At 38.5% G+C, this 19027-nt stretch overlaps 1 protein-coding gene across 3 annotated transcripts in view; it reads right to left on the reverse strand.

Moving 5' to 3' along the window:
* mical2a (microtubule associated monooxygenase, calponin and LIM domain containing 2a) overlaps positions 1 to 19027 on the reverse strand; it is a 39088-nt gene that overhangs the window by 17922 nt on the left and 2139 nt on the right. For all 3 annotated transcript variants that reach the window (XM_079480292.1, XM_079480294.1, XM_079480293.1), the window contains exons 2-5: positions 9465 to 9816; positions 3556 to 3763; positions 3079 to 3195; positions 1085 to 1186 (exon numbers count right to left, since the gene is read on the reverse strand). In XM_079480292.1, coding sequence (XP_079336418.1) covers positions 1085 to 1186; positions 3079 to 3195; positions 3556 to 3763; positions 9465 to 9725 — 688 coding nt within the window. In that variant the 5' untranslated portion in view covers positions 9726 to 9816. The remainder of the gene's footprint in view (positions 1 to 1084; positions 1187 to 3078; positions 3196 to 3555; positions 3764 to 9464; positions 9817 to 19027) is intronic.

A 19027-nucleotide genomic window follows, 5' to 3' on the forward strand; every position in this document is an offset into this window, starting at 1 on the left:
ACTTCATGTCCAAAAGAAGAGAAAAAAGCACAGTTTCTTTTCTCCCTGAAGTCACTCATAATTGGGCAATGAGGTAACATCTCATAGCTTGAAAGGGCCCTCATATGGCCTTTTTTGGAAAAAGCATCCGATTAGGGATAAGTGAAAAGATGACGAACCTGGAAAACAGTCCAAAGACATGCTTAAATGCGTTCACAAACCAGACACGTGCTGATCTCATATGTAACCGGTGGGCGGCTGGTGACATCATGCGGTATCGCTTTACACAGCAGAACTCGATTGTATGGCTTTATAACGTTTTTTAGAATAAACAATCCATTCTAGGGACTCCAGCCAAGAACACAGGACAATTAGTTTTGTTGCCGAAGTTGTTTTTACAGATAGGTTGAGCGACCTGGATTATGTCTGAAGAAGTTTTATGAGCGGTGCTTGCCATATTGCTCATAGTCAGGGATTTGGACGAGCCAATAATCCATTAATTTCAGCATAAAACTCATCCAACAGTTTGTGCTATAGAATTGAATGGTATTTCATATAGCGTGGCTTGTTGAGAAAGGGTGTGCTAATACTTTTCAAAATGATTGTATATTTATTCACCAAGTAGGTAAAATAGGCAAAAAACAAACATAATGTGCTAAAAATGAAAGGCATAGCAAATGCATAGCAACATCTTGGCAACCACCCAAAGTACACGAGAAATGTGAAATAATTTCTTACACGGAAAAGCACTACATTTTCTAGTTTTCTTCACACGATGAACATCGAAAAGACTAGATTTTGATGTTCATCATGTGAAGAGAGTTTCAGAGCGCAACGCAATTTTAGATGCAGGTGAATGACCATATGACTTGCTATTTTTACCTTCTGTAATCATAGAGTGAGGATCATTTTAGCCTCTTGGTTACTGTGTAAACAGTACGTGTGTTTATTTTAGTGCACATAATATATGTGATTTACTAAGCCAAGTGAAACTTAAAACATTTTTTCACCCAACCAGCGAAAGCAGGCAAAGGCTTTTATTTAAAATTTGTGATAGAGCATTATGGGTCAACATCCTCAGCATAAAACGTTTTGGGGTACATACCTTCTAAAGAATTGCGTCTCCCATCAGCCCCCACAACCACATCAAAGTCAAAATTAGCCACAGGGTGATCCGCGGGCCGGATCTCTGCCCTCCATCCCGGCCCTGCAGAAACAAACGCATCCATTCAACAAATCTATTTCATCGCAATTCACAAACTCTACCTAGACATCTATGAAAGTTTTTGTAAGTTTCCTACTTTTGAGATTTTAATCCTGAGTAAAAGACCCAAGTATTATTTCTATAATTATGTCTCCTCTAGAGCTTCAGAAGGGACCACAACAATGACTCATTTTGTACTCTAAAATCTGCTAGTAAAAGTCTTTTTTAATTAACTTAAAAATGTCCACAATGACCAAAATATCCTGGCTTTCACATTCATTGTATAGCTTTGTGTATCAACAACTGTTTCTTTATTTATTTCTCCTACACAGTTTTACAACAGGCACTTGAGACAAAGTTGATTCAAAATTAAACATAACTGGGAAGTCCATTAAGTTTCACAAGCTATAAATTCTTCCTCTAGGGAGGACAGGGGCTGGGTGGAGCAGTCATAACCACGAGTTGAACTGTACTGTATGTAGCTTTCGATGAAAATCATGAAACGATTTATTTTTCTGAACAGCAACATGTATCAACAAGTGAAACTTACATTCTGGTACGCATTACATCATCTTGCTTAGCAAACTACGCCTTCCAAAAATATAACCTCAAAGTAATTCATACAACTATTGTTAATAAAAGCCAACATCTCTTTCAAAGGTTTAAAGTAGAACTAATCCATTTAAGGCGATGTAAAACAGAGCTGTCTAAAGAATAAAAGTTTTACATGAACTCCTATAAACACCCAGAGCACATGCATATCGTCTCAAGGCCGTGGTACAAGGTCAGCTACTGGTTCTTAATATAGAAAGCTCTTTTGTTTTTATCAGCCTGCTGTCATTGCTGTAGAAGAGAAAAATGAATTGCTAATGGTCCAATCAGCTGAGGCACTGGGGAAGAGAGAAGCTTATGCACTGAATGTTATTCTTCCAAAGATGACCAGAGTGGCCACATCTGGAAACACGCTCCATCACAAAGCGTCCGGACCCGTGAGATCTGTTTCTAATTATCATGATCTACTTGTCATTTCTTCATCTCTTTGATCCTTAGAAATCGTGTGAAGTTACAGAAAAGACATTGCGGTTTTGAATGAGAAGTGTAAGCTGTGCATGATATTCAATGACATGTTTCCAATTTTCCCTAGGCATTTAAAATACAGGAACCGAATTGCAGGTGTTATTTGGTTGGCATAGAAACAGCTATTGTAGTGAAACAGGAAGCATTTTGTCTGTCTATCCCAACATCCTCCTGTTTGTGTGTGAACGGCACTGAGAACCTTCAAATGATGATGGGGATATAAGGTTCAATAAGACAAAAAATTAAGATAATTATGCTCTAAACAAAACCCAGATACTAGCTATTAATGAATAAAACATACAGGCTATGAACAGGCTTCTATGCTCGGCAAAAATAAAAATACTTTCATCATTTACTCACTCTCATGTTATTCAAACCTGTATGACTTTCTTTCTTCTGCAGAACACAGAAGAAGATATTATGAAGAAAGCCAAACAACATTGGGCCTCTTTGACTTTTATTACATGGACACAAAACCACTGGGACATTTCTCAATCTTTTTTTGTGTTCAAATACATGAGGGTGAATAGATAAGACCATTTTTGGGGGCTCTCCCATCCCTTTAAGGGAATGGCGAGAGAGGGCAGTGATGTGATCCGATAAGGGTTGCGTCTCAATTCAAAGGCTGCGTCCTCCTGAGGTTGCATTTGTCGGCCACATTCATCGTCAAGGGTTTTTTTAAGATCTGTTTTTAAATCAACAATTCACATACTTCCATTTATGTTAACCATTGTGACTTCGCTATGACTATACTATAGTAGCTGTGTCGATACATTTGACAGCTGGTGTACAGTATGACTGAAAGTCTGGAACCTCACCCTCATTCTCCTGGTCCTCTGTCGGTTCCACCAGCTTGACAAACTCCACATTAATGTGAAACTCCACACCGAGAACCAGAGCGATCTTCAGAAGCATTTGCTGGAGCTGCCGAATGCCTGCCAAAACCAGCCAGAGCAAAAACCATCAGCCCTGAAGTCACGCAAACACGGATTCAAAAATACAGCAACCATTAAAACTAACAGATGTGACAACCCAAATGGTGCTGTTAGGGGAGAAAATAGGTTCCATTTTCAATTACAAATACACGGTTAGGATAATTCACCCAAATATGGAAAGTTTATAATCATCTCCTGTCCATACAATGAAAGCGGAAAGGGACTGGAGCTTTCAAGTTCCAGAAATGGAACTGGGAAATTAGAACAATTGCAAATTAAAAGAGAGCTAAAACAGTTATAATGCTTTTTAAAGAATGTAATGAGTAAAAAAATTTTATGAGCACAGGTTTTAAAACTCACTGATGTGATCTATCGCTCCAGCGCAGAACTTGCCATAGAACTTCTTGGCACCCAAACCTCTGAGGTCATGTATGGTGAAGGGCCATAGATGCAGGACATTATTCCTGGAAAATGTGTCTCTCTTCTCTATCACCACCACTTTGGCCCCGAGGAGAGCCAACTCGATCGCAGTCCGCAAGCCGCATGGACCCCCTCCCATTATCAAGCACTGAAAGTTAGAGCAAGAATTATACAAGGTATTCTCAAATAAAACAGTAAAAGTATGATACGAGACTGCCTTTCATACTTCACATCCTGTTCGAAATTCAATGAGTCCGTCATACTCGCTGTGAGCAGACAGCTCCTGCCCACTCTTTCAGGAAGTGTCTTTAATGGAGTCAAATAATTTAAAAATACTTAAGATCAAATGCAAATGGTTATACAAACATTACTGGAGGCGGGTGTGTTATTTCCTCAGCATTAAACCATAATTACAGCTTGTGATGGAAAAGCCATGATTCACACATCAGGGATGCATGAAGACGTCAGGTTTTTGGACATGGAAATGCCTGCCGTGGGGATGATTTCATTCCCTCTGGTTTAGTGATGAAAGATCTCTTTTATGTGGAGAGATGATCTCCATACAAATGTATTCTTTAGTCATAAAATAAAGTTAGCGCTTGGATTCTCAGTTGAGTTTCAGTCCAGATGGTGCCATGTAACCTTTTCCATTTTTATCCTTATATTTCCTACTTCTCCCACGTTTGTCCCATGCACACAGTTTGGACCTTAAACCTGAGACCTCAAAATGAGAATGCCGCAGTGAGGGAATGTAGTGCTTCCCCTCACAATGTGTGACTTCAGTGTTGCGTGTGATCAATATTGTGATACACCCAGGCTTCATCCGCAACTGATTCTGGATCTTATCATGTTTATGCAGTTCACAGTGTCTTTGGTGGCTGTTTACTTTGTGACCAACTGTACCAGAAGCCCAGATGTCATCATGAAAAGACCTTCAGCGGCCAGTAATAAAATAAGCATTAAGTTCATTGTTTTCTATTGCTCTTTTCCAAAATCTGCAGAACAGTTCCCTACAGAGTATAGCATGACTTCACCTTATCCTCTAGCTTTACAAGTACAGTATATTAAAATAGAACCGAAAGATGAGTGGAAGGTGTGTGCGTAACAGGGTTGAAAAAATCAATAGGATAATATGTGTTTTTTCATACAGTTAGTAACAGGATTCAAAATATCTATATATAATATCTATGAATTGCTTGCGTTAGTACACTTTTTGGCTTATTTTCAACCCAGTGTTGGGCCAAAAATGGACAAAGCCAGCGGTTGGGTTAAATTAGGACAGAAAATGTGTACAAAGTTACTTCATAACTCATCAGCTGAGTCTTAACCCAGCAATTTTATGAGCATAGCATGGTTGAAAATACCAATAGGATAGTATTTTTCATTAGAAACGGTTGAAAGTTTCAATAGGATAGTGTTTGTGCTCATCCGTGAGTAACAGGGTTGAAAGACAAAGTTTATGGGTGGTTGGGTAAATACAGAGTGAATATAAACAAGTAAATATTATATGCCTAAAGGTGTAAGAAGCCATTCATCAGTGCCTCAGGTATGAGGTTGGCACCCACAGATGGCTGCTACAACGGCTTGACAGGCCCACTCCCGCACTGGTCTTTCATTCCACTGGATGAGCCAGTCACCACCAGCAGAGACTGACAGACCAGGTGCACGGTTTCTGTTTGACTACCTGTGCTAAAAACAACAGAGAATGAACAAAGCCTGTCTATTCCGACAGACAGAGAGGCACGCAAGCACTCAGGGAGTAGATTTACAGTCCCCACAGACTAATAAAACGCTCTGTCAGTCAGAGCAGATATGAACACAACGATATTGTCTCGGCTCATCCCCACCCTGAAACTACAAAGTATAGTAGTGTAGAGGTGAGCTTTCCTGTTGAGTCAGCTTGTGCTGTTTCCTGTCCATCGCTGGCCATTTGATGATTTTTTCCTATTATAAAGGAAACTTTGTTATGTTTAATATATTTAAAATAGTTTTTAATGAGATTCAATGTTGATCAAATTAAGACTCTAAAATCGAAAGAAAAGTTTCGGAGGAGATCTCAACAATGTGATTTGTTTTTCGCAGTTCAACCAAAAGAAATGCCAAGGTCATTGGATCAGTTACTCAAGGACTAACAGATGAACTAAATAAATACTGTACATTTAATATTTGTTAAAGTGACAATTCACACACAAGTGAAAATTCTGTCATCATTTACTCACCCTCTTGTCATATCAAACCTGTATGACTTTCTTACAAAGAACACAGAAGATATTTTGAAGAATACTGGTAACGGAACAGCGACGGTACACATTCATTTCTATTGTATGAACACAAAACCAATGCAGTTGAATGGGTGCCGTCACTGTTCGATTAACAATATTTTTCAAAATATCTTCTGTGTTCTGCCGAAGAAAGAAAGTCCCACAGGTTTGAAATGACAAGAGAGTAAATGACAACAGAATTGACATTTTTGGGTGAACTGCGCTTATCATAAATGATCACAAAATGTCCTCTAGGTGTGTTTCATTTTCATCATGGTAAAGTATTCATCCCAGTAAAGGCCAGTGGAAGCTGCAAAATCCCATTACTCTGCTCGTTCGGCCTGTCTTATCTCATGGAAAAGTCTGCAGAACAGGAATCGACCGCATGACCCACCGCATTAGGCTTCCTGCTGAAAGTCACAGTGTCGGACCAATAGTTACTTTTCATACATGCCAGTGGAAAACTAACTTTAACCCACACATTGTCTCTAACATAAAATGTCATCACGCTTTGCTTGAGCAGTTTGTCGAAACCAAATATTCAACCACTATTCAAAGCTACTCAATGAACTGAAAAAGACCACCACGAGAGCCAGCCTGGACTCCCAACATTCATGCCTGTATGGAAATAAAATCATTTAATAGATGAGGCCTATCCAGGACAATAGAGCTGTCCCAGAGTGGAAAGAAATCATACAATATAATGCCACCGTATGATGGCTATGCTACACCACACTATTGAATTGTGTCGATCCAGAATCACAAAGCCACAGCTGTAAGCCCGCCCCATTAACATTCAAGCATTTGGAAGATGCTTTTTTCAAAGTGCACTACAATGAGTTCGAGATACATTCCATCAGTTAATATTTTCCCTCAAACAAATGACAATGCCATACTTTACCAGTTCATATACATGAGCATAGACACGTGCAATCACACACAGACAAAGAGAAGAACCTCACTTCCCCAATGAGGAAACAGAAACCTTTGCACTCTGGTAAAATCTTAAGTGCAGTCTGGGTCATAAGCTTTACTGTTCAGACTTGAAGAACAGCTCAAAGAATTTACCACAAAATCCAGTAGTGTAACCACAACCCCTGAAGAATTGAAATGCACTCACTGTCAACATTGTTTAAACACTGCCCATAGAACCGCATTAACTGTATAAAATTAATACCTTTGAAAGGGAGAATTTTTAAAGCACAATTCTTTAAGCTATCATACCATTTATTTGACAAGAAATAACCATAAAAATAAATAAACAACAAAATGCCTCATGGACTAAAAACATACAATATTAGAATTCTTCGAAGTGTTTCCATATCTTGTTGGCAATGGCTATCCAAGCATTCTGGCAAAGTATGAGATGTTTTTCTCAGCTATGCTAATAAAGGCAGCATAAATCAATAAAACAGGTTCTGGCGTGTTTTCCTTCTGGTTGATAAAGAAAGAATGAGCTCATATCCTGTACACACTGTGAATCTGGCATACATAAATTGTGGTGGGGAATGGTATCATGTCACTCTCTCGAAACCATACCTAGAACAAATAGGGATGGGCAATTTTGACTTGGGGCGGTTTACATTGGCCTTATGTGGGGCCCAGACATTCCTGAGGGAGCCAGACATATCTAAGTTATTATTGTAGAAATCACACAGTTTCATAAAATGCTTGGCGCTGTTGGTGTTACGATCATCACGTCAATAGAAATTGATATGCCATGCAAAGTCATTCTAATACGAGGACATGGCGAACCTGCAATGAAATCCAAACCATGAAGTGGAAACTTTCTACATACTTACTCATAATGATCCTTTGTGTAGTTACAACATACCTGATCTGTTTGCATGAAACAATAAAGAACACAGAGCTGGGTTTGATTATATCTTAAAAAGCTGCATAATTACACTTCTTCACATCAAGAAAGTTATTAGGGCGTTTATTGCCAGTGTGAAGTGAACTTGTTAAAGTCTTCAAACACTTCAAACACATGCTAACAACAAGCTGGGCCTGATTACATTTGGACTTCAAAGTGTGCGAGTGTGTTTGATGGGGAACTCTTTCAAATGAACATGCCAGGAGTCTGATTGTCTAAAATAATCACATCTGCTGAGTGATGCCGTCTCTTATGTTATGATTAGGGCTTAGGGCTCTGATGGTCTGAATCACACTAGCACATTCAACCTCAGAAAGGCTTTATCTCTCCGTGGATTTATTTTGCTTGAAAAATGTTTTGCTCTTTTTCTATATGAAGAGCATTTGGGAAATTCCAGAGTTATGGATGTGACATTTTGCATTATGGATGTGACATTAAAACGGCCAGGGAATGAATTTGTTACCAATTGAATGAACCACCTGTTTACTGTATATTTTACTAAGCCCTTCTCGATATAGTCTTAACATCAGAAAAATGATAGTCTATGAACAAATATTCTATTTAAAAAAAGGGAAATAAACATGCGTTATATGCATGCGACAAAAAAAGGACACGGTTTTTGGGGGACAACAAATTTGTGAATGAAAATGCACAAACTTAAAGCAATTATAGCCAACAAATGGAGAAGGGATGCATCTTCATAGAACATAAAATAGTAATTACATTTTCATGTGCCCACTTAGGAGGAATATGGTCCGTAATTTATGTGACGATCCTAAAAATGGCACTTACTAGACTATGGAAAATCAAGCACTTAAAATAAAACAAATGCTTTAAAAACTTGAAGAGGGACCTAACATATGTATTTGAACCACCAAATGTTGATATCTGTGCTGTTAGTAAAAACCTTTGGTTTTTCATGGTAAGGTTGACATTTTCACAAAATTTCCCTATTTGGTTTTAGCTATTTAATGCAATGACATTCAAACTATTTCAAACAAACCGTTTACCTGACAATGAAAATCTCTCATAATTTACTCTCCCTCATGTATATGCATTGTGTTTTCCTGAGTTAAAAAAACTAATTTATACCCCAATATTTGGAATTGATATAAATAATTGTTAATTTTATACCCAACATGTTGAAGCTCCAAAAAAGCACATATCATCGAAGAAATCCAGAGTCATTTGGTGGATGTACTGTAGGGGCTTTACGGGGCTTCAACATGTTGGGTCCCATGCATGAAGACAACATGAAGGCATTTTAATATAACATAATTTTTATGTTTTTCACTTAAGAGAGGAAGTCATACATATGAGAGAATTTTTATGTGAACTATTCCTTTAAGTGTTTTTTTAGTCCTATTTGTGCATTGTGCATGCCTGTGTGTGTTTATGAAATCCATAATAAAATTCACATAAACAGCAACACAACTTGGATGTTACGACTGTTCTGCAAATATAATACAAACCAAGCTTAACATGTAGGAATGAGCTCATACAGCGAAACAGAACTGAATCAAGTTGCCCCTAAAATCACAGAGAACTGGTCTAACCAACAACATATGCAACTAACGTCATACATAATGACGTCATACCACGCTGCAATCATAACCCAAGAATCAGGACAAACATCTCAGTGAATAATACAGGATCTGTTTAAATGTTAACTTTATAAAGATCTCATATTGTACAGATTATGACTAGCTTACCTTGGTGCGCTCACAGGCTTTGCCTTTTTTGTATTCTTTGTGGCTGGCTCTCTTGTCTAGTTTGCTCCAAAGCGCTTTGGCCTTCCAGCATGTCACCGCACTCTTCAGACTGCTGTAGAAGGTGCTGTGCTCCTGAGGGTCGAGCTCCAGGTAACCGCATAAAATGTTAAAGGCCTGAAGGGTGCTTTTACAGTCAGAGGCCTGGACAAAGTTCTCAAAGAGCCGTCCTGCCTTGTTCTTCTCATCTTCTGTGTCACCCATCGTCTGTCCTGTGGATGCTTTGCTGAAACCGAATTTCTCCACGATGCTGAACCGCTACATCTGCAATCTGGTCTCCTCACTCATGCCAAATCTGAAAAGACAACAAGACATTTCTTCTAGATCTTTCTGAGGAAAGTGTGTGTGGCACAAACTTTGTCATCACGCTGCCAATGTGCTCTGAGTGTTTTCAACATATTGCTTTGTGGTTGCTTAATGTCCCAAGTCCAAAAAGACCACCTGTGCCAAATTTTATTTTAGGATGTTTATTTTTAATGGCAGTTTTTATTGTATTGCCAGGGTGTGCAAAATATGGCTTAGACACCATGCAATGTAGGTCAATGGGACGATCATATAATTGCCTGTCAGGAAAACATTGCTTATTAAAGTAATAGCGCACCGCTCCATAATAACCCACATAATTTGAGTCATTATTCATCTCCGCAGAAAAAATTACATGCCGGATAAATGATGTGCCAAAGTTTAATACCAAAGCTTTGAGGCTTGTCCAATGCCCTAATTTTAACTATGGTTATGAGCAATAGGAAAAGTAATGTTGCCTTTAGCAAGCACCGCTAATTATGATGTGATGTCATGTGTTGAATGCAATGATCTAACGTCTTTACAACAAATAAATCCAGCTAAACAATACAAATTTATAGAGCTGAAAATGAATTATTTTATAGGCTGACGTATTGTATAAATACTATTGCTTAAGGCAGGAGGGCACAAATCTTATCCATTAAAAAGTCCATCTACGTAAACAACACATTAAAACAGAAGATGAAATATCAAGACATAAAAGATGAAGTATGAATGTGTATTTGTTACATACTGAGAACAGTTTGATGTCAAATAAATTCAGTCCTCTACACTACAGCATGTTCGCCCTTTACCAGAGATAGCAGCCGATTTAACAAAGCTGCCAGTCATGCATATTTAGAAATCACGCACGCATAGAAAAGCAATAAAAACTGTTTGTCTAGCAGCTTTCAGTCGTGCTGGACCGTGAAACAGGACAGGGACACATCGCTACCCTGGCAACAAGTGCAGTTGGTGTGTGTTGTCAGTAAACTTCCCTATAAGATTTCAAAGCTATTCCACTTCCTCAAAATTACAAACGTCCTTTAAAGATACATCAAACAGTATAAACACACTTTCATGAATAAACCTAACACCACATAAAACCTTGAGTTTTTTTATCATAGAAGCTTTTGTTGTTATCATGCACATCATCCGGTCTGTGAATATTTCATATACGGTATTCACAATGCATAAATATTTATAATATTCAAAATGTTCGAAAAGGAATCACATTTAAGTAAAGCACATTTGGAAAGTAGGCCTAATATACAACAAATAAAATTAGCTGTCAAGTCAAAGTTAATGTCAACATCATTGACAATGACAATTAATTTTTAGGGAACAAACGTTTGAGTGCACTGGAAGGATTTCGTGAATAAGACCATAAGACCATAATGGCCAACTAGTTGATCAGTGCACAGACTTCTAAACTAGGGAGCTGATGGAAACACACCCATAGACACCAAACTTGAGTGTGTTTCAAGCCATTTCTTGTTCGTAATTTTACTACATCCACTAAAAAACATATGTTTTTAGATATTTACCATAGGAAAATATCTACAAAACATATCTTCATGGAACACGATGTTTACTTAATATCCTAATGATTTTTGGCATACAAATCCAATGTATCTCCGAGCAACTTTTGGCCGATAAAACCGCACGGAAAAAGCGAACAGCACTGCTTTCTCCTTTTTGTCCAAAGCACCTAGAGTTTGAGCTCTCCTGGCGTCTGTCTTCGCTAAGCAACCATGGGCCACGATAGCCGTTGAGACGAGGAGGTATAAACAAGAACTCTTTCTCCGCCGGCTGAGAAGACCAAGTCTCTCACACCCATCTTCACCACTTTCTACAGGGGAACCATTGAGAGCGTGCTGACCAGTTGCATCACTGTCTGGTATGGGAACTGTAGTCCAGCAGACCGCAAGATCCTACAGCGGACAGTGAACACAGCTGCAAGGATCATCTGTGCTCCTGTCCCCTCCATCTTGGAGATTTTCCATGCACGATGCTCCAGAAAAACCAACAGTATTGTGAAGACCCCACCCGAAGCATCAGAGCAGTTCCGCCAGACTGCTCAACAGTTTTTCCCCAGGCTGTAAGAGCCCCGAACTCAAATCACACTGCCCTCTCTGAATCCCCACACAAACTCCTACCTCCTGAAACAAGATCATCTCCTCTATTCGCACTAGACACTATTCACACACTACTGTGTGTACATAATCCCACAGAAGACTCAAATATATGTATGTTTACATGCTCATGCACTACAATCATCTTACAATGTTGCCCAGCCAGCTGCTTGACTTACAATGTTTATCTTTTCACATGTATGTATTTATGTGAAGCATTCGTATAGTTAAAATGTTTTAGTCAATGCATAGGTTAACATTTATATATAGTATATTTATGGTCATAATCTCTCAGTATGTTAGTTATGAACAGGTTTATAGTGTTTTACTTCATTGTTGTATGTCTGTACATATGTAGCACCACGATCCTGGGCCTCCGACATTTCGTTCCAGTGTATGTACCCATATGTAGCTGAATGACAATAAAGAACTTGAACTTGAATTTGAACTTGAACAAAGGATATATGGATTATATGCACTGAAAATACCTTGAGATAACTCTGCTACTAAACGCAGTTATGCTCTGTGTCCATCTTCAATGAGCATGTCTATATAAGATGGTTGGTTCTTGTCACTTGACCTGCGGTGCGCTTGCGGCTTTCTGAACAAAAATGCTTTAAATTTGTGAGGTCAATTTGAACTATATTTAAATATTTTCAAAAACAAAATATTGTATAACCAAACCAATGTACATGTTTCACATACTTTCTGATTTTTGATTACCTTGCATACGTCAAACCAAGTGCATGCACTCAAACTAACAATCTCTCTACCATCTGCATCCACCTAAAACGTAATACTGTACATAACTTTTTGAAATAATAAAATATAATAAATAAATAAACCACTGCGTTATGCAAATCAGCAAGATCATTCAAGTACACACAGTAGTGCAGCACTAATGCATATCTGTAATTCTGTCTGAAAAACTGTTGAACTTGAACAGTGGAGATAAGATGCATTAAGTTTGTTGAGAAGTGTTTTGCTGGTGGTTTCCTAAGAGAGGAGATGTGTCAGCTCTTGTCATGTGGGTGTTAGATTAACTCCCTCTGGAGTCAAAGCAGCCAACACATTTACATGCACTGCATTCCATCATCTAGCGTCTGACATACTTCTGCATTACACCAAACCTCTTATTTACATGAACGGTAAGACCGGCTCTGTGCAGACACCTCGCCGGACACATACTTAACAAAAATGGGACACAAACCCTTTAAATCCTTCCATTTCCTTGTTTGAGAAAAACCTTCACAACTATTGCACCATAACAGCTATTACTGCATCTAAACCCAAAATAGCCATATGCATTCTATGAGCACGTCTGCTTGCAACGCTAAAAATAAAATGTGTCAATAACTGAGAGTTGTGCTTCACAGATGAAGGAGAGCAGCTATTAGATATGTCTGCAGAAACATCCATTACGGGCTGTGAGAGGCAGCGCACTGTCCTCTTCATTTACGCTTTGCATTGTGCTGACTTGCATACCACGACTTCACCATCTGACTGAATGGAAAGAGCCCGTTTGGGCAGATGGGTCTAACCCAAACAACACCAGTAAAATCGGTGCACACTTGAACACACTCCAAATAGAAATTACAGGGAATTACTGTGACAGTGCTGTTATAAAAATAACACTCACTGTGACTTCTTAAGCATTGATGGGATTTCCAGGGTTGTCAAATATCAGCAAACAAAAACACTGCCTATAGTCAAGAAGACTAAATTCAGATGGCACAACAACACAATATTTTCTGTTACCATCTGATTCACATTTATCACATAAATGGCTCTAGATGGATAACTAGCTCTGATCATATTTGCTGGTTTCTGGAATTTGGGGTGGTTTGTAATTTCTGATCTGTTCAAATGTGCCTTTCTAGAAAGAGCTAATAATGGAACAATAACCTTAAAAACAATACCCAAAAGAAATAAATAATTGTCATACTACTGATAAAATGACTCATGCTTTTATTATAGTAAAAGTTCAGTAACCATTGTTTTTGACTACTATTTGTATTAGCGCTGATTATATACTCATCATGGTCAAACTATGGCTACTATAGTAAAAGCATGGTTAATTTGTGGTGACTATGGTTTAGCTACAAATAAAACCAAAACACAAACCATGGACGCAGTATGCTGAATTCAAACTCAAGTCACCACTTAAGTCCATACCCCTTCATTAGTATGTGAACCTTTTATGTGTTTTATAGAGGACACAGTCCAGTCCAATACAACACAATCTGGCCGCAAGAAAAACAGATCCCTTGCACGGAGCGTGCAATGTGCTGTTGTTGCTGTAGAGAACTTCCAGCTATCAGACCAAACAAAGGAAGCCGATGTCGGTGAGCAAACACAGCGAAAGCTGGAAGCTAACACACCAGCGTTAATTACCGCCTCAGACAAAGAAAACCAGGAAGGAACCCCAATCTAAAGCAGGGGACATTATGCCTGATAGCTAGACACAATGTTTCCCAGAATCCCTCACAGGCCTAACCATTCCCCAGTGTGGCAAGCACACTTTCAGCGTCTCATACACTCAGAAATGTCATTCATGAACGACTGCCAAAACAAAAGGAAGCTGTCTTGGACAGAAGAACAAACAATGTGTTATCTAAGTGGCCTCAGTGAAGGGCATTGGTCTCGTGAAGAGAAAATCATTAATTCACACAGAAGTGTAAGTGGGAGACGGTGCAGCTGCGGACACATCTAGAGACTGTTTGACCCTGTACAGGAGGGATATTTATCTTGCGACGCTCGTGTAAGTTTCGCAGTGCACTCTGGAGAATAACTATTTGCAGGGATGATTATACAAGAAATAAACATTTAATGAGTCTTGTTCTTTTATGGAGACACCTGTTAAATGTTAGTGAAGGTAACAGAAAATGACTGTATCATTTCTGAAGTTTACTGCATAGGCAATACTGTACTGCCTGTTCTTCACATTAATCTATATTCTAATTATTAACCATTACAGTTATTACAGTCATATTTCAGAGTGACATCACAGTGGCCCTTGAGGTTATTTGGAGGCAGAGCCGGACAGTAATGGAGTACAGTACTTAAGTAAAATTTTGAGGGATCTGTACTTTACTTGAGTATCATTTTTGGGAGTACTCATGACTTTACTCAAGTACATTTGAGAGGTATGTTTACATGTGTTATATCTTTTTTGGGGTATTTTTATATGAACAAAGAATAAAGGTAAGGGTAAGGATAGCCAATAGCATCATATAAAATGCTAAATATAACAAATTTCTAAATATTATTTTGACTTGAAAACATTGCGACCGGTCAGCTGATTTTCTTTAATCATTATTATTTTCTCTTCTTTGCTCTATGCTGTGTGTATAACACGGTCAGGTTCAGAGGTGTGTCAGAACATTGCTATATTGCCTTCTTTGCTGGTTTAGGTTTATTGATTTCAGGGGCGGTGTTTGCGTATGGCCCTAGCGTTCAGAAAAAATAGTTGAAACAAAGTACGTGTGCATAATGTGACTCATTAAAGATAATTAAACTTCTTTACACTGATGTGTACATGTAGCATGGACGTCGGAAGCATGTGTATTTGAGAATGTATAAACACCGTTAAGTCACCAGTAGCGTCATTGACGTAGTCGGTAAGACCGATGATATGTAGTTTTGACGTGACGTCATTATAATGTTGGTTCGAAACCCTTTTTGGCTGAACTCGTTTGTCTGCATTTTCCACATTTTAGATCATATACAGGCATTTATTTTCGATAAAATAAACAACTGCTTACGAAATGGCTAACAGTGGTTTTGGAATCAAGTGTAAGGTTAGGGGTAGTGGGGAGGTCTTTATTTTCCCAATTAGTTGGCATCCATATAATAATTTTAATAAATTGAATAATTTACACTATTGTTGTTGTATTTCATTTATAATGTAAAACGCTATCTGTGAAAAATGAAAAAAATATATATTGTACGGAAAGACATTGTAGCACAGTCGCAGTTTATTGTTTATGTATTTTTGCGCGATTTGCCACTAGCTATGCCAGGATTCGCTTAAAAATGAAAAGAATCAAGGCTAAACAATCCTCGACAAGGTAAGACATGTTTTATATTTAATCTTGTTTGCTGAATCTGATCAATGGTTGGTTTATATTTTAGTCGATTATCGTAGTCGTTGGTGGTGGTTATGACAACATCTGGCTGTGGGTTATTTTTTACTACTTTCTTTAAGTTTTGTGGTTATATATGTGGTATCATTTGGTTTCGTTGTGGTTCGTTTTTGTATGGTCTGAGGACATTTCGACATAACCTAGGTTTTGATGAAACGCCACAGAGAAACTCACATGTACACATAATTTTTAGCTGAATTTTATTTTCTAATATAACACATTAATCTAAGCGGAGTATTTGCTTTGATTTTCTTGAGTGTGCGGTGTGTTTAAAACGGTTCGGTTCAAATGTGGGTGCAAAAATCCATTAAAACTCTAGCAGAGGTTTGTCAGAGCGTTGCCATTGTGCTATTGCCTTGTTGGCAAGTGAGAAATGTTAAATAAAGCAACATGGTAAAAAGATGAAAATTACTTTATTTTACTTTAAATTCCTTTAACATTCTCCAAGGTATTAACATGAACATTTTTCATAACTCCATGTAGGACGTTTCTGTACATAAATGTAAGCAACGTGGCAGTATAAATGCAATATTTAGAAAATGTACTCTTGTACTCTTGATACTCAAGTACTTTTAAAAACATGTACTTCAGTAGTTTTACTTAAGGACACATCTGACTGTAGTACTTTTACCTGTACTTGAGTAAAATTTAGCAAGGGGTATCTGTACTTTTACTCAAGTAATGAACCTGTGTACTCTGTCCGCCTCTGTTTGGAGGATGTTATAATAAAGGCAGCCACATTATAGCTTGTGAGGTAACACCTTATAAATGTCTGAACCAAACACATGTCCACAGTCAGGACAGGACATTAAAATGAGAGGTGCTATAGACATTAGTGTCTCGGTAATGGCCACTGAGGATCTACTTGCATTACAGCAGTGCAGAAATAGTGGTGCCGAAGAATTGATATCGGAACGTACAGGCTCAGAATAGACAGGTCTCATATTCCAGGAGAAAACAAAAAGCACATGGATATGCGGATTGACCTGTAACCCACAACTACCCAACACTGATTCATAGCGGGATGAAATACAAAATATACAGTTAACATATTACAATAAACAGAAGACAATGTTTTTACTCGACAGCGTTTTTTCATTGAAACAATGGATCATGGTGAATTACTATAATGCCCGATAAAGTAAAACGTTTAAAAAATCTGAATAGACCGGCACATATTCTATCACCTGGCATCCCTTTACAAAACCCATGCACAGGAAGCAATGAATGAACTCATGGAAAAGTGCCTTTACAGGGGAAATGAAAAGTTCACAGGTCTCATGCACAAAAGAAAAACACAGCTACGTACAGTCTAAAGCTTGAGATGCTATTGGTCCTGTTGTCACGGAGACCAAATATTGTGTTGAGTGTGATGCTTTAAAACACTTTACTGTGTTAACTGATGATGAGCTCATTGAGAAACGTTGCTTCGATTCAAGGATGGTGGATTATTTTGTGCGTCGGGCTGCACGGTTAGCACAATACAGCTTCAGGCTCCTCTGTATCTGTTTTCCGAACACCAATCTTGTGATTGAACTGAGCTCTGGTGAAAACCACTAATTACAAACTGAGACAGAGCTACCAGTTAGTTGAGCTGTTAATCACACATTGAGAGGAACACATTATTCCACCATCGCGCCGAACCGTTCTGAACACAGTCTGATACGGTTACAGTTATGTTTCCACGTGAGCCTGATTCGACGCGGCACGATTACAAACTGTTCTCCGCTGGGAATCTTCGTCACGTTTGTGTAACCGTGCTGAATCGTGCTAATGAATGCGCGAAGAGGCGTTAAAGCTCAGTTTCTTGTGTTACCAAGGCAGCGTGTGATGCGTTTGTGTTAACATTCAAAAAATGTCCGTTATCAGCCCTGCGGTGGAAACTGAAACCATTTATGTACCAGCTGGCCTGGATCAGCACGGAGCGAAACATTAAGAACGATTCGGCACGATGGTGGAAAAGCGCTCATTGAGAGGTTCTGCAACTGACTGTTAAACGAGATCTTCAATGACGTCAGAAGAACTGAATAAAACTTGACCTTTTTGTGATGGCTGCTTATTCAATTCACATTTATTACTACCTTTTTATTTTCTGTATCTGGGGTGTTGTGAGTGACACCCAGAAGAAAAAAACACAGATGAGATCTCATTAATATCTCAATTATTTCTCTGAGACATCAGTGAGAATAAATGAAGAGCAAATGGAAACTTTTGCTAGTGTCAGATATGAGACTAAAATATGTCTCCTTTAGTTTCAGAAGACTAAACCAGATTTAGCAAGTCTGCGATCAAAAGTCAATATTACTGAAGATCTCCACATTTCTCAAATTTACCCAAATCCAGATTATTTTACTATACAATCCGAATGAACAGTCCACTCCTTCATAGTCTTAGCGTATTTAACTATTGTCTCGTTTGAGTTTTTATTTCTCCTAAGCAAATTTAGAAGAATCATCTGAGACTTTGATATCAAAATGATATCGAAAGGGTCTGTAAGTGATGTCTTGATGCGCTGCATCCGGTGTGGACAAAATGTTCAATTATAATGGGTTCTAATGCGTGTCTAATGTCTTTTGTCGTGTCGGCCGTGTCCAGTGTAGACACGGTGTTACACATGACTAAAAGTCATTGTAATGCTGCTCAGCCAACACCAGGAGAAACTTCAACCCAACACCGACCAACTGCCACACTTTTGCGAACACCAAATAAAGGCACGTCTTTGGCCAGCGTTTAAACAAGTCGGAGCCTAAAAACAAATGTTCGACTATAACAGATGCTCAACATAGAGATTTACATACAACCTAGTCGTTTTCATGTCTTGCCAAAAAATGTCTTCCTTCGGTATTACAATCGCTGTGCTTATATCAACATGGCAATGAGCTCAGGCAAAATTCTTCATTTAACAGTAACACATGGACTAACCCCGGACAAATGAGGGTGTAGG

Source organism: Barbatula barbatula, assembly GCF_947034865.1.
Source record: "Barbatula barbatula genome assembly, chromosome: 1".
NCBI classification, from domain to species: domain Eukaryota; kingdom Metazoa; phylum Chordata; class Actinopteri; order Cypriniformes; family Nemacheilidae; genus Barbatula; species Barbatula barbatula.